General features: G+C 38.3%; 1 protein-coding gene across 4 annotated transcripts in view; it reads right to left on the bottom strand.

The window, feature by feature from the left end:
* Positions 1–725: 725 nt before the first annotated feature.
* Positions 726–15,398, bottom strand: part of SYNE1 (spectrin repeat containing nuclear envelope protein 1) — a 269,565-nt gene continuing 254,892 nt past the window's right edge. For 3 of the 4 annotated variants that reach the window (XM_086461108.1, XM_086461107.1, XM_086461109.1), the window contains 8 exons: positions 14,810–14,936; positions 13,499–13,710; positions 11,785–11,985; positions 11,309–11,437; positions 10,747–10,959; positions 9,687–9,779; positions 7,816–7,874; positions 726–994 (listed from right to left, as the gene is read on the bottom strand). In XM_086461108.1, the coding sequence (XP_086317234.1) occupies positions 754–994; positions 7,816–7,874; positions 9,687–9,779; positions 10,747–10,959; positions 11,309–11,437; positions 11,785–11,985; positions 13,499–13,710; positions 14,810–14,936 (1,275 nt within the window). In that variant the 3' untranslated portion in view covers positions 726–753. The remainder of the gene's footprint in view (positions 995–7,815; positions 7,875–9,686; positions 9,780–10,746; positions 10,960–11,308; positions 11,438–11,784; positions 11,986–13,498; positions 13,711–14,809; positions 14,937–15,398) is intronic. The other variant, XM_086461110.1, reaches the window with a different exon arrangement.

Genomic DNA, 15,398 nt, shown 5'->3' on the forward strand with positions numbered 1-15,398 from the left:
CAAAATATTTTATGATATCTATAATAAATGCAAAGAAATCAATACAAACAAAACTTGGCTTAGCAAACTGTACATACATAAATATGTTCTTTGTTTTTCAGCTTGACATTCAACATTTTTCCTCATAAAACCTTTTACGATCTTATTTATTACATCCATTTTTTTAAACCTTAAAAAAGTGCTTCTCAGATTTACACCTTGTGCATCCAAAGCAAAAGTTAGAACGCCATGCCTGTAACAGAAATTACGGTGAATAATACATTGCCATACAAGATCCTTTAAAATTGTATGTTACAAATGCTCTAAAATTTCTTTAGCATTGGTTATTTTGTATACTGTAGATACTGAAAGGGTATTTAACAAAGACCGGCTAATGGCTCATTTAGGGCAGCACACAGGAAAGGATCTACAGTATCAAGTCCTTGGCTATGCATAGTACAGGGCAATGACCTGGATATAAAGTGGCTAAAAGATCCAGAATGCTGGACAGAAGGACATTTCCCTCACATACGTCACATCCTCCTTAGTACCCAGGATGCGAGTGTTGAAACGATGCTACTCAGGTAATACTTTGTGCGGTTTGATACTGATAACTGATGCGCTACTAGGGACTGCCAGCAAAGAATGATATGGACACAGCAGTGGCTACAGCAGGTAGGTAAAGCTGTCACTCTGAATCTGGTCACCCTTTAAAACCATCCTTCCTCCCAGCTAGCACTCCAGCAAGGCTACTTGCTGTCTCACGGGTCTCCTTCATAATGGAGGTGGACCATTCATGTATGTTAGCATGGGGTGGAAAGAGCGGGCAAAGTTGTTGGCCATAGTACAGCTGTAGTCCTCCTCGGTCATTGGCACCAGGCAAGCCAGCCCAATCAGGAGCAGCAAGAGGAGCTGAAGTGGCAGGGCAGCTCTGAGGACTCTGAGGAAGAAGGATGGATGCCTCCACGCTGGCCCGGCCTCAGAAGGGGAGGAACCTGAGCCACCTCTTGTGGACCTGAGAAGAGGAAGGACAGGTGAATACACTAAAACTTTACTGCAACAGAGGTTGCCCTCAGGCACTTAGCCTTCCCTGAAGACTGGCTTACAATTTGTACAGACTTTGACAATCGCAGAGGTATTTTTCACTGAACATGCTATTTCCCTAACACTTTTAAGAGATCCCATATTTCTAGACTGGGTAGGAAAACACCAAATGATCGCAATAGAATAGGCTTTGTGATCCCACAGCTCCTTCATCAATTGTGGGGAAGACTCTCCCTTAAAGCACTGTGCTCCAGAGAAGAGGAAAAAGAAAGGTGGGCCACACCTGTCACGTGTTCAATGCACACTGTTTGAAAAGGAAGCCTCGTCATTTAAAATGGCAGTTGCATTTGGTTTGCAGAAGTTTCTACATTCAGTTTTGTATATAATATCCACAAGGGTATAACACATTAAGATTCAGTTACATCCATCTTCAGTTAATGAATATACCAATACGCAGGCAATGGGCACTCATTTTCTACAAAGTACATTTTATTTTGAATCTTGCACTGAATCAGCAGTTAAAATCTATTTGCTCAACTGACTTGACACCATCATCTTCCAAGTGATTTTCTCCCTTGTGTCTATGGACCTGACTTGAAATGGCACATACCTATCACACGTCTACGGGAGAGGCAAGACCTAATGGAAACACTTCCAAAGGGACACTTCTAATTAAGCACAAAAATCCAATCTATTTTTTAATGAAGGATAAAGACATAGATTTCACTTTCCTTTTTGACTGAAACTGTCATAACATATGGATGACAGGTTTTGAGATATTTGGATGACTGAAAAGAGTGATTATGCAAGTTAAAATGTGTGCTAATTAAATGGCATGAGAAAGTATTGTATTTTAGCACTAGCCAAAAAGGGCAGACCTTGGAGCCTTCAAATGATTTGCTTCAAGAACTCTTCCATTAAGACATTCAGTCATGAATTTTGTCTTAGACATGTTGGTATAAAACATTCACGGGACTGCCATGATTATGAAGCCACAGAAAATCCACGGTTCGCTACAGTTTAAGATATAAAAATGATCGTAAGGATGGATTTAGTCTCGACTTTAAGGTGTGGGAGATCAGGATGTTGGCCGAGTTCAAACGCTCCCCAGTAAAGCAAGTAGGGGGCGCTGGTTCCTTAGCGTCTCCTTGCCTTCCTCTTGTCCTTTTGATCCGGTCTCCCAGCTAAATCTGAATCTGTGTAAGAAACCACGCAAAAACCAAAATAACGTCTTCACAACTATGCCGGGCTTTGCAAGGGTCCCCTTCCCACATGTTCAGAAAAGAATTCTTTCTATGCTTGAGATTATTTTTATTGTCTTGTTGATATATGTGTATCACACCACTATGAAGACTTCAAGAAAGCCAGACAGATTTGGCAAAGTTTAGTGACCAACAGATATAAGAACATTCAGACATTCTAAATGATTAACTTGACCTAAATATCCCAGGAAGGAGCGATGATCAAAACATCGGATTGCATGTTGCTTGAACCCACGTTATTGTGGCCCGGACGGAAAGCTGCTTATCGCATAATGTAAGATCACGTATTATAAAGAACATATTGAAAGGCTATGGCACATTTAACAGCATCAGAGCATTCCATATTAAAGTTCAATCAGATCAGGGTTTCTACTGTCTGAGAATGCCAAGACAGAAAGTTAATGGACTGAGGTAGGAACAAAGGGAACAAGGAGTGCTTAATTACCTTCCAAGTATTTGATTGCACAGTCTACCTATTTACAAGGCTCTCATTGTACAAATGTCATTAATCCCAATCAAAAAAGGCCACATTTCTGCAGTTAGTAACTGCTGTTTGATAATGAGCAAAGTCTGAATTTTCTTCATCAAATCAGAGCTACTCTGGGGCAACACCGAGTGTCAGAAGGAGAATTTTCAAAAAGCAGAATCAAAAGGGAGCAGGCAAAGATAGCATCGAATTTTTCTTTTCTTTTCCTATGGCTTTGGTAGCACAATCCAGCACTTTTTGCTTTGTGTTTTAACAAAAAAAGAAGAAAAAGAGTGGTATGTGTAAGCTGCACGGCTGATCTCTACAAGGAACATAAACTTTCTTTCAAAAATTAAAACAGTTCATGGCAAAGTTTTTCAAAACACTTTTCCTGCAGCGGAGCAGGGTGTTGAAGAATTGTTTCTAATACCACATGGAAACAATGAAATGTTATGAAAAGGGGGAGTTCTAAAAAGTTGGAGTGCTGTACAGCCTGTGTTTATTGCAGGTACTCCTCCGTAATCTACATAATTGACTGAAAAATGGAACGGCTCAGCTTAGAGTGTTTAATGGATTTGGTAAGCAGAGATCGTTAAAAATATACATTGTTAATAAAAAAGGCTCACTATTCATGAGGGTCAGATCTCCTATTTACTCCAGCAGGAGAACGGAAAGCTGAAGTACTGTATGCCAGTTTGGAGATAAATGTAATTTCTTTTTCTTGAGCTTGCATCTTTAGCTGTCTTTCTTCTGACTGCTCCACCATTTGTCACATTGGCCCCTGTTTGAGGAGGAAAGGAAGTAACGCCATCTGGTACTTGCTTCATACATAATTCCTTCTAACTAGATAAAAGAGGGAGGCACAGCTGCAGGCCTGGCCAACAGTAAGGTTCTTCATGTCAAGAAATCTTATAAATTAACCTAAGAAGTGCAAGCAATAGTTATCCTTACTTTGGGAGTTTGTAATGACAGTGAAATTGGAGCTCTTTCCTAAGCATTTAGAGAGAGGAGAAGCTAATTTACCAGGCTATAGATTGGATGGGCAAAGTGAACTTTAATTTCAGCTCAGACTAGTAGCTTCTTTTAAAGATGACTGATTTCTTTTTTTTTTTTTTTTTTTCAGGGAAAATATGATTGAAGTAATCTATCTGTATTGCAGTAAATATCTGAAAGATTGTAACAGAAGAATTTATCATCCAAATGAAGCTGATAGGAATAAATAAACTAATTTAATGGGGAAGTGACTAATGGAATGCAGACAACAGGCTTACATTGAAAGAGACACTGCTGGGCTAGCAGGATGTTATTCCTGGAGTTAATCAAGGACAAGTCTTGATTTAGTATCTTTATGAAAAGACTATGGCACAAAATGTAAGGACAGCAAATTTCATCTGTATGATGACAGAAGTTGGAAGTCCCTGCAAATACAAAATAGGATTCACTTCTTGCACACAAAAAAAGTGGGTGAATTCAACAGGTTTTAGGAGTAGCTCAAGTTGTTTAAGATCATAGAATATAAGGTACCAATAAAAACTTCTGCTATGAATTTGGAAGTTCACACTCCGAAGATAAGGAAGAGAATCCAGAGCTGTTTGACAGATGATAGCCACAAACCAATAATGTGTCTTGTGAATAGCTGTGAAAAGGGACAAAAGAAATCTTAAAATAGATATCAGTTCAAGATTTCTCAAGAAGAGAAAAGGGGTTGTTTTACTGACATTCTATAAGGCACTACTCAGATATCACCTGCAGCAGTTTGTATCATTTCGTTTAACATACTTCCGGAAGATGAATTCAAGCACAATATACAAGCACAAAGGAGTCGAAAAATTAAGTATTTCTCCTACGAAGGAAATAAACACCTGAGCTTACCACTATAAAACCTGAAAGATACTAAATCATCCTTTATAAAACTGTGCAGAACAGACAGAAAAAAGGGTGAACAGTTGTTAAAGGAAGGGATAGTGTTGACACAAAACCAAATTACTACATCTAAACATGGATATATTCAAGGTGGAAATTATTTTAGTTTCAGATAATCAGAGAAATTAAATTTGATAATGACCTTCTAACAGACTTTTTGTTCCCACTGATTCTAACTTTTTTTACGATGAAGGTTGCTAGAGGTAGGAAGGAGAAGGTATGATGCTTTGCCCACAACAGCAGGCAATGACTCCTCTTGGTGGCCTAAGACTCTCTAGGAGCGACCTTGTTTGGCTGCATTCTGACTTCAGTTCTCTCCCTAGCTCTCAGCATCACATCACCCCAACCTTAGATTTGGCTTACCCTGTAAAGAAGATGAATATGTCCATTTCAAAGGCAGTTAAATATGAAGTTTAACTAACAAGCTCTAAGTGAGAGTGTGGGAGATAACTGGGAGAACCATGGCAAGCCAAGCCCAACGTCCATGTTTGAGCTACTGCTTGGCAATGACTGTCATTTTGTGGCCAAAGGCACAGACAGTGTTGCGGCCTGGTCTGCTCCAGGAACAGCAAGTGACCTTTACAGATCCACTTAGTCAGTTTGAGAGGCAATGTAAACAGCCCTGAGTAAATGCAACCACTATTTTAATCACTTAAAAAAAAATATCCATAGGCACAGATCCAGATGTGCATTTATTACAGCTCTATTAAACTGATGAAGAAAGAGGAGATGCTTCTTGGATTTGCTTTTCCCACTTAGTACAATGATTACTAATATCTCTTGAATGAGCCTTTAGCTAAATCTACAATGTAACATGTAGTTAAAGCTTGCACCTTGCTTAGCATCACACGATGTATGCTTGTCTTTTTGCTGTGATAATGGGAAGGTGAAGTGAATTCATACTTGTCATACACAAAACATGGCCCCTCTAATTTTTAAATGAACTTTCCTTCACAACCTCCTATGTGACAAAACTTTCAAAATTTACTTTAGTTCTCCTGTATACTAAACTCGAACAGGGTTTGCTGATCCAGTGCAAGATCAAACACAAAGTACTCTGATCAGAGGCATGTCAAAATTTTAAAGAACACAGTGACAGCTTGTACTGCTTTATCAGTTAAAACCACATTATACATCAACCACAACCTGTCCGGCTTGCGCATTTGATTAAGTTTCCTATTCAGCAGTGACTCATTCGTATTCCATGCTTGTCTGAATGACAAATTGAACATTGTGTTGTACTGCTACAAGACGTGTTAATAAACAGTGCCGGAAAGACTTGATCTGAAAGGTGCCGCACCAATGCCGCTGCTAGAATAGAGGCTGATCTCAAAGCTGCAAAGCACTGCTAGCTGCTCTTTGAGCCAGTGGCTCACCCCTATAACCAGAAACCTTCTCAAAAGGTTGGCAGAAGTTGTCTGACTCTACAGGAGGGCAGAAGAGCGCACACGATACGTTTCTTGAGTACAACGTTGCTAATGCAAGCATGCTGATCTGCCGAAGACATCCTCCATTCCTCCTAGCTGTTAATGGCTGCAGAGTGAAGCCCCGCTCCTCCCTTTACCCACTCCCTATAAGAAACAAAATGCCAAGCTTCACAGCAGACTGGAGTTGGAAAAATTATTTCTCTTTCTCCATCAGACATAAAGATGGAGTGTACATGTCACCTATGTTCTACATGGTTTCCTTATGTTTCAAAGAAAAATAAAGATCCCTAAAAATAAGGCAGCTTCTTAGTGCCAGTGGAAGCAGTGAAAGATACTCCACCTTTTCTATCTGACAGACTATGTGGTTTTGCAACTATGCAAACTATGCAACTATGCACAGTCACTAACTACACACATAAAGCAAATTTTTTTAAGAAGCGTTTATGTAAACATCTACATGGTAAGTTGTTTTATTCTTTATTTCATTTATATTTGAGAATAATTTTGCTGAACTAGGCCTTAATTTTGCTCATGAAAAAAAATACAGAAGGTATTTTTTGTCTGCTTGGTTACTGCTCAGTCACTGTATTAAACATAGTATTGCCTTCTTTCCAACATCAAATATTTCACTTCAACGGAGTTCTCTTAAAAATTAATTAGTTAATTTTTGATATATAGAGAATAAATGAGATTTATGACTTAATTACAAGAACAAATACATTTTCATCATACTTTCTGATTATTCTAGGTGTTGCAATGCATACGCATGCTGAAATAGCAGAAGACATCCTCTTTATACATATCGGCCTGCTCATTTACTTTTTTTTTTTTTTTTTAAACTTCATAACTCTAGCGGCTAGTGAACTGATCAGTGAAAGAGTGAAGGTACATACATCACACTGACAACAACAAAGAATGCAGAAGCACTGTCAGCTGCAGAGATGACGGATTGCTGGAGACAAGGTGGAAAGCAAAAAGCTGTAGCTGCAAGCCTGCTCTCTACTGGGCAGACAGAGATGGGGCAGTGCTGCTCCCAGAGCAATACATGGATGCAAGCACTTGGCAAGAGTCATGGCAATGTTAGCACGTTATATTGCAGTCGTCTTAGGAGGGGACAGAAAGTGACCGCAAGTCTCAAAACCCTCAAATTCTGACTTTCAATTTTGAGTCTTAAGTACTGAAAACCCACAAACTGAACAAAACATTTCAGAGGGAAAAAAAAAAAAAAAAGAAAGAAAGAAAAGGATGTTAGTACGTCTCATTCAGATCTGTGGGTTTTGTCAATTCTAGAATGGTATTGGCCTATTACCTGCCTGAATTTAATATCTAGAGGTAAAGAGGATGATAAAAAATGTTTGCCATGAACCTACTGACACTTCTGTTAAATCATGCCAAAATAAAATAATCACTAAATATCAAGAGTGTAAACACACACTCACCCTGATCAGGCATATGAAAAATAAATGTTGATTACATGGCATTCTTGGGAAGCAAAAGCTGTCGGTATTCAAGGATTAGCCAGTACTTCTATTTAAGAAAGTATTTGAAGTAACTGAGACCCCCTTTTGCCAAACTATTAACAAAAGGGAAGTTTTCACTTGTTTAAGTCCTGGCCACCTGATGGAGTCGGGGCGGACAGAGAGGAATCACGGCCAATTTCCATCATCCTCTTGGGGTTCTAGAACAGAGTGCGGAAACCAGGAGAATAAGGTACCTGCTATGTGGACTGCTGACAGAGGGTCCAGGCTGTGAGAGACTACATTTGCCCCGTGGCTGTTTGCAATGAACAGGGGGTAAAGAAAGAAGAATGTTCAGTCCAGGCAAATAAAGACAAGCTACTGATGAAACTAAATTAAAAGTGCAGCAAAGGAAACATAAAAAAAAAAATCAAATGAAGTGACCAATACCCATGAACCAAGGAAACTGGCTTTTCTTTGCATCTGAGTATGGAAATGATTGGAACACACACAGTGAACTCAAAAATAATAGTTTAGTCATTATGTTTATGAACAGTAGCTCTGGATTTTAAAATAATCACTAGAAATTCAGTTCAAATAATTTGTAATATGAAATAGAAAAAAATTATTGTGTTGAACATAGATACTTCAAAATGCAAATACAGAAAAATTAATATTCTCAAGAAAAAAAGGTCAAGGGCCTCCTTTGACGAGTCTGGCCTCTCCTCCACCCCCATCTACCCCACAATTTTGAAGGCCAAATAACTGTAGGTGCATTCCTGCACTCACAACTATTTGCTGGAATATTTAATGCAGTTAGATGATTATAATTCTGATGGTATTTTTGGTATTAGTATTTATTTAACATCAGTATATTTGGCACTGAAATTCTAAGCAACATCACTTCAGTCTCCAAAATTGTGGGTGCAAAAACCAAATGTTTGAAAACCAGACCCCAAGGAATCATACAACTTAGCTATACATTATGGACAAAATTGAAAAAAAAGTAGTCACGTACATAAACACTAACAAATTAAGAGATGTACAAATTCTTATCAAAATGTTAAGACGAAACCTATTATAACTCTACATACTCTTCAGACAAAGATTTTATGGTAAAATACTTCTCCATTTCCTGTAAAGATCAGACATCCTACAGTTACATCTGTGATATCAGAGCTTTTATTAGTTATTTAAATTTAAATTTAAAAGATAAAAGCATTGACTTCTGAAATAAAATGTTAAGGTTTATATTCTTTCTCCTTTTGAAAAGCCAGTATTCCTTTACATTCTCATACTAGCATCTAAAAGGAAACTAGTGAATGTAGAAAAAAATTTGAAATAATAATAAAAAAATATACTTCAAGAGCGATAAAATTTATCAAGACAGAACTCAGATGTTTTACAAAAAGTGCAAACAGAAAAAAAACAAACCCAAAACCAATCTGATTGTTTTAAGAACTAAGGAAAAAAGCAAAGTAATCAACCAATAGAATTGCAGAAAAGACAAAATAATTGCAGTTCCATTTTGGGCTCAGAGTATGGAATTGTTAAGTACTAGGCATGTATTGCTATATTTCTTGAATTTTGTGCCAGCGATGTACGTAGACAACTCCAGAGTTGCCATCATAGCCATTGCTTAGGTCCTGTGCAACTAGCTGTTTTGAATAATGTTTTATGCCCTTCAGCTCTACTTAGCCATTCATCCAAAGTCTCAATAAGACCATCTGCAACCTTCATCAGAAATGACTAAAAAAAACTTATTGAGATTCTCGATGAAGCAGCTCTGAAGAGAAGGCCAAACAGAAATGGAGGACTGATTATACAGACAAGACCAGACTTTGGGGTGCTGCCATCACTAGAGCAAAATACAAGAGACACGACATGCCATACCATGGTAAACCAACCACACTGACAGCCCTGGTTTTAGATAGTATTTACCACTTCTGATTTCATGCAGGATGGGATATGCAGCAGGGTTGGGGAAAGCAGCTGTGTATTGTTCTTGGTTTATGCCATTTCCTTTCCTATCAAGTGAGAATGGGGGGCCTTCCAGCTGGCTAGAGCTACTGTAGACATCTAGAGCTCCCACCCAGGAGGTGGCAGAAAATATATGACATGAAATTACCGTTCTCTGTCTGCTTGGAGTGCTTCTTCCAGATACAGGACTCACTGAGCCCGATGTGTCTAATTCATCAGGAGAGGAACATGAGGACAATTCCTAAAGTTCAGAAGGAATGGAGCTCAGAAACATAGCAATTGGCTGTTCAGGTAAGCAAGCTAAAAAAAAACCCTGAGTGAAATCCCAGCAGAGTTATTTCTAAAGCAAATAAAACAAAGCAGTTAAATTTTGTTACCAAATTTTATAAGACTAAGGCATTACATGTTTTCTCTGTTAGCCCCAAAGGAAAAGCAAACAGGTAGGTAAAACTTAATTGCTTTAGGTGACACATTTTTCACAAAAATCAATACAGGAGAAAAAACAGCTGCTCTTTATTGGCCATACAAGAAGAGGTTGGTACCACCAACCACCACAGGCAGAAATTCACTAGAAGGAGGGAAGAGCTGGGTTCTCATGCCTTACGTAGTCTGATAATCCAAGACTTTAAAAAAAGTTAGTTAAACTAGAACCTTGAAATCTTCACTTTATAGTTGCCACTCTTGGCAAAAATGTATGTATAACTCCCTCACCAATATCCTAGATACATGGTAATTTGAAAAGGTTTGGAGTACAGCTCAAAGCTCAGAAGGCACTATGAGAGATCTGTTAGCCTATTACAGAGTTTCTTTTATGCGCTTTTTTTCTCTGAGAGAGAATGAGCATTATCTTTCTTTCCAGTGACAACTGCCACCATATAACTTTCAGTACTGCAACTACAGTAATTATCTCATATACTTTGCCAGTTGACTGAATCAGTAATGGCAGGATAAACAAACCAAGGTGTTCAATAGTTATTGCTACACCAAATAGCAAAAAAATACTGCATTAAAAAACCTCACCATATCACAAGAGATGTTTACATTATGAAGTGTAAGATTATAATATTCACCATTACATGTGTACCGTCTTGATAAGTATTGCAAACAACAGAAACAGTGCAGCCAACAGCACTGATCAGAGACGGACAGTCAAAACAGTGGGAAACATGTCCCCAACAAACAGCAAGGAATAAAAAGACGTGACTTACCAGTTGACTACTTGAAACGTCTAGAATTTTCTCTAGGTCTTTAATATGACGTCTGACCTCTTTCAAGAGGAGCTTCAATCTGTTTCCAATGACATGCACCTTTTCTTTTGCTTCAAGACAGTCCTTGCCTTCAGCATTGACTAGCAATTGGCAGGACATATCTTGCAGTGACGCCACCTTCAACTGAGACTCCAGCAGTTCACGTCTGATTTGCTGTTGCCAAGTTTTAATGGAAGTTAGAAAAAAAAAAAAAAGGAAAACAGCTAGAATTCACAAATCTGGACATTTCAAATTAATGAAACTGAAAGAAAAGAGAAGCAATAAAAAATTCTAATCTGTCAGGAAGATAGACAGCAGCCTAGCAGTTGCCTGAGATTTTAAAACATGACTTATGCGACTAACTGAAGTTTAGTCACCAAAGTGAAGCTAGCTACTGACATTGGTCCCACAGCTGTGTGTTAGCATGCAATGTACAATCCTAAGCTTCAAGAGAAAGAGAAAACTGACCAGGTGTTTTTCTGATGATGTGTTTTGGAAGAGAAAGGGGTGATTACAGCCCTACCAGTAGAAGTCTGTGATGATCCTGAAGCACTTCTGAGTCCAGGTTTGGATTGATGGGCACAATCTCATTTTTTCTTCTGTCAATATTCTCCAACCAAAGCAGCAAACCATGGCTCATTTCATGGAAATCCTGCAAGTGATGAGTGATGATTTTCATAGTGTAGCAGAAAATTCTGGTCAAATTCAGGCTTTTAGTTTATCCTATAACAGGTGATGCTGGATAAATAAAGTAACTTACTAGGAACTGTAGAATAGTATATTAGAATACTATTCCAGAGATTACAAATTTAGAAAATCTTGGGCCAGAAATGCATGTTTCAGGTAGTGCAGGTGTATGTTTCAGAAAACACAAGCCGAAGCTGTATGTTGGCTTGCATGGGCAAGTTTCAGACTTGATAACGAGCACGCCAGGTAACAATATGGTTTACATTTTTGATATGTGGGATGCTGACAATTTAAAATAAGACCTATACAGACCTGGCACTGCATTAATGCATCCTGCAGTGAGCAGCGCCACTCTTCAATCATACTGCACACATGCTCCCAGCGCACGTTCATCTGAGACAGACGCTCTTGAAGTTTCTTGCTCTCTTCGCTGTCAGACTGAGTGAACTCAGAGCTGCACAGATTGATGGATAAGAAGATCGCTTTGCGGTTATCAGTTGCTTTCTGCAGCTCCTTGATGATAAGACAAAGTGGGACGGGGGAAGAAAGGATGGAAATCAGTAAAACATGATTTTCAGAAGAACCAAGTAGAGAAGGCACCGCAAGAATGCAATGATTTTGCCATCAGCACTGCAGAATGGTACCTTACTGTAACAGTCTCTTACTCTGGATACGAGATTTCTGTGGTCACTCTGTGATTCTGCAAATGTTCACTCTTTAACATCTACTAAAACCTTACTGTGAGCATAAACTAGAACAAGCCAATTAAACTTGTAAAGTCTTAAAAGGCTGAAGTCATAGTTGAATTTTAAAGACTCAGCTCATGTTTCAGATATTTTAAAGACAGAGCAGGCCCAACAAAATTTAAAGAGATGTAGGACAATTGTACTTTAGCTTACAATAAAACTTTTGCCCTCACTTCTCAGTTTTGCTGATAAACATAAAAAACAACATGCTTTCAAGTGGAAACTGCTGTCAACAGTATTTTAAAATAAAAGCTTTTACTGAGGGAAAAGAAAACATACAAAGAGTATAAACAACTTACTCCAATTTATAGAAGCAGGACATGTATAAAAACTCTGATTTGTTTACATTGGAAGCCACAAAAGAAACCCCACCTCTTTTGGTTTGGAGGGCACTAATGGGCTTTCCAAGAGTGGGTGAGATAAGAACAGGATTCTTATGAAATGCCCCCTTTTCCACCTACTTTACAGCACTACTTAAAAGCCCCATGTCACAGTGACCTTTGTGCTTGTGGCAGCTATATTTGTATTCCAGTGAAGATCAGCATTAATGTGCTTTAGATGGATCGCTGCCGGAAACAGTCTTTACTGTCTGTCCACCTCACTCCTAGCATGGAGCACAGTGCATTTTGACACTGGCTCCCACATTTTTGTGCCTAAGCTTGTAAGATGCTAGTAACTGAATGTGAAGTTGTGGACCATCACATTTGCAGATCTTTATAGCTGTAAAATCTCCAGGAGAGATCACAAAGGCAGGATTCAGATCCTGATGCATCTGAGATGACAGAAGAAGAAATAGGAACGTTGCAAAGTGACACCAGATTTTTCCTATGTTGTACTGGTGACAGCAGTGGGTAGGCTACTATCTCTTGGGGCACTCTCTTCTTCCTCCACACAAAGTTATATGTCCCAGAGAGGTATTCTTTCAAAGTAGCTACTTTATTACCAGTTCGACTAGATGAGATCTGATTTAACTTGTCTTTTTTGCCTTTTTTTTTTTCCTTCATCAGTTTGGCTGACATCAGGAATTATCTGTACATTCTGGAATTATGGAATTACCACAGAATTACTCTTTCAAAATTTCATTTGGATTATACAGTAAATGCCAGTGGTACATTCTTCTGCCAAAATGTGATTGATAAAATCACTTTCCCAGTTACTTCAGTAGCCCGCTATGTGCAGAATGGAGTAAACCAGCTGTAACTACCGGCAACCTCTTCAACACACCTTGCAAACAGACCTGAGTGCAACAGGTAACTCATGAAAAGAGAAATAAGACTCACTTTCAGTTTTTTAATTCTGAGCTCAATAGTTTGTATGTCAGTGCTGAGATCAAGGCGGTGGAGCTTCTCCAGTTCCTCTTCAGTTTCCCCCAACCAAGCCCAAACACTATTAAGGTCAGAGTTAAACTGCTGCCATTGCTGAAGGTTCTGCTTCATCCTCAGCTCCTTGCTTAAAGCTTGAGCCTGGATTAATTCCCATCGGTCAATTACACCTGGAATGATAAACACCAAATTCAACAAAAGGAAAAAACCACTAGCCACACCCACAAATGCATCAGTTGAATCCTGTGCAGGACAAAAAATGCTCCATAAAACCAAAAAGCCCTAACCAGCAAAAAATGTAAGTTAGACTGAAGAACACCATGTTGGAGAGAAAGAATGAAGAATCTGGATAATTCCAGGCAGTGGTAATTTTACCACTTTCTAACGTCAGACTTTCATGAACAGCATTAAGCTGATACATGCAGGTCTCTAAAACAGGTTATGCTGGTACAAAGACATCGTAAATTAGCATAAATGCAAATCAGACAAGGAATCTGAATATGTCCAACTAGCCACATATTTATTTGTATCTATTACAATTTAATACTCATACCTCACTACATTTGCCTAAGCTACTGCTGATGCATTGTATAAATACCTGCGCTAAAAAGTAGTAAATTAGGGGCTATTTCTTCTTGTTAGTTACCTTGAAATGCTATTGCAGAAGGACAAGTTGTATCATTCCAAACTTAAAATTAAAAAGAAAAAAAAATCAAAATAAAATAGACTGCATGGGTAGTGTATCTTCCCAAGTTAAGAATGGAGACGTTGCCTTTACAGCCTCTGGAACAAACCCATGTTTTTACAATGCAATACCTCCTGTTCTACATCTGGTGCTTAAAGTTAGTTAGATGACTACTTCTACCAGGTGAATATAGATTTCTGTACCACAGACAGATAATTTAGAAGTGAAAGCTAACATTAGAAGAAAAGAATGTTGACACGGGTTTTGTACAGCAACATAAACAACCTTTTTTCATCAGAAAACATTCAGAAAAAATGCATTGCATCCACAGGGACTTTCTGAAAGGCTTAGGGTTACATCTCATGATAGGAAGGGGTTTTTAAAAGCACTTGTATGCCTAATCTCTTTATAGGGCATACACAAGGAATACTTGTGTATTAAGAGATGTTTAACAGAACATGGTAACAGACACAGTCACGTAAATACTTATGTCAGTAAATAATACCAAGTGTTTATTTAGAAAAACTTTTCATGTTTGCTACTTTTTGTAATTGCTTTCCATCAAAGAACTACATGTTACCTACCAGCTGTTTGTGTTTCAGTACTGTTCAGGTTAATTAGTCCAGATAATTTTTCTTCTTCCTCCTTCAGTTTATATCCAAGCCTTTTTACTGTGTCTATGCTTCCACTGCACTCGCCTAGTAGCTTCATCTACATCAACAAACAAAAAATCCCATGTCAGTATGCACCACTGTACAGGAATAATTGTATGGGAAACGCAAATTACAATGCAACTTCCAAAATTTTCCAAAAGTAGGTCTAAGTGTGAAGACAAAAATCGATTACTTTAACAAGCTGACCTGATACTATGAAAGAAATGTATATGGAGAAAATAAAGGCTTAAAGCGTAAGTTCAGACTAAATAGAAATAACCCAGTGCCACTATGCCAAATCATGCTGGATGACTTTAGGTGCCGTCTGCTCTAAATGTTAAGACACTATGGCAAAGACACTAGAAGATGTGATAAAGAAAATAAATGTAAGTGTGGAAATATTACTCTGCATCCAAGCAGCTAATCTTTCAATTCTGTCAGTAATAAAATTATTTGAATGATTTAGAGAGATACTTTGCTTCCAGAAAACCTCTCTGAGAAAGCTTTTTAACGATGGATT

Source organism: Leptosomus discolor, chromosome 2 (assembly GCF_034619465.1).
Source record: "Leptosomus discolor isolate bLepDis1 chromosome 2, bLepDis1.hap2, whole genome shotgun sequence".
Taxonomy (NCBI): Eukaryota; Metazoa; Chordata; class Aves; order Leptosomiformes; family Leptosomidae; genus Leptosomus; species Leptosomus discolor.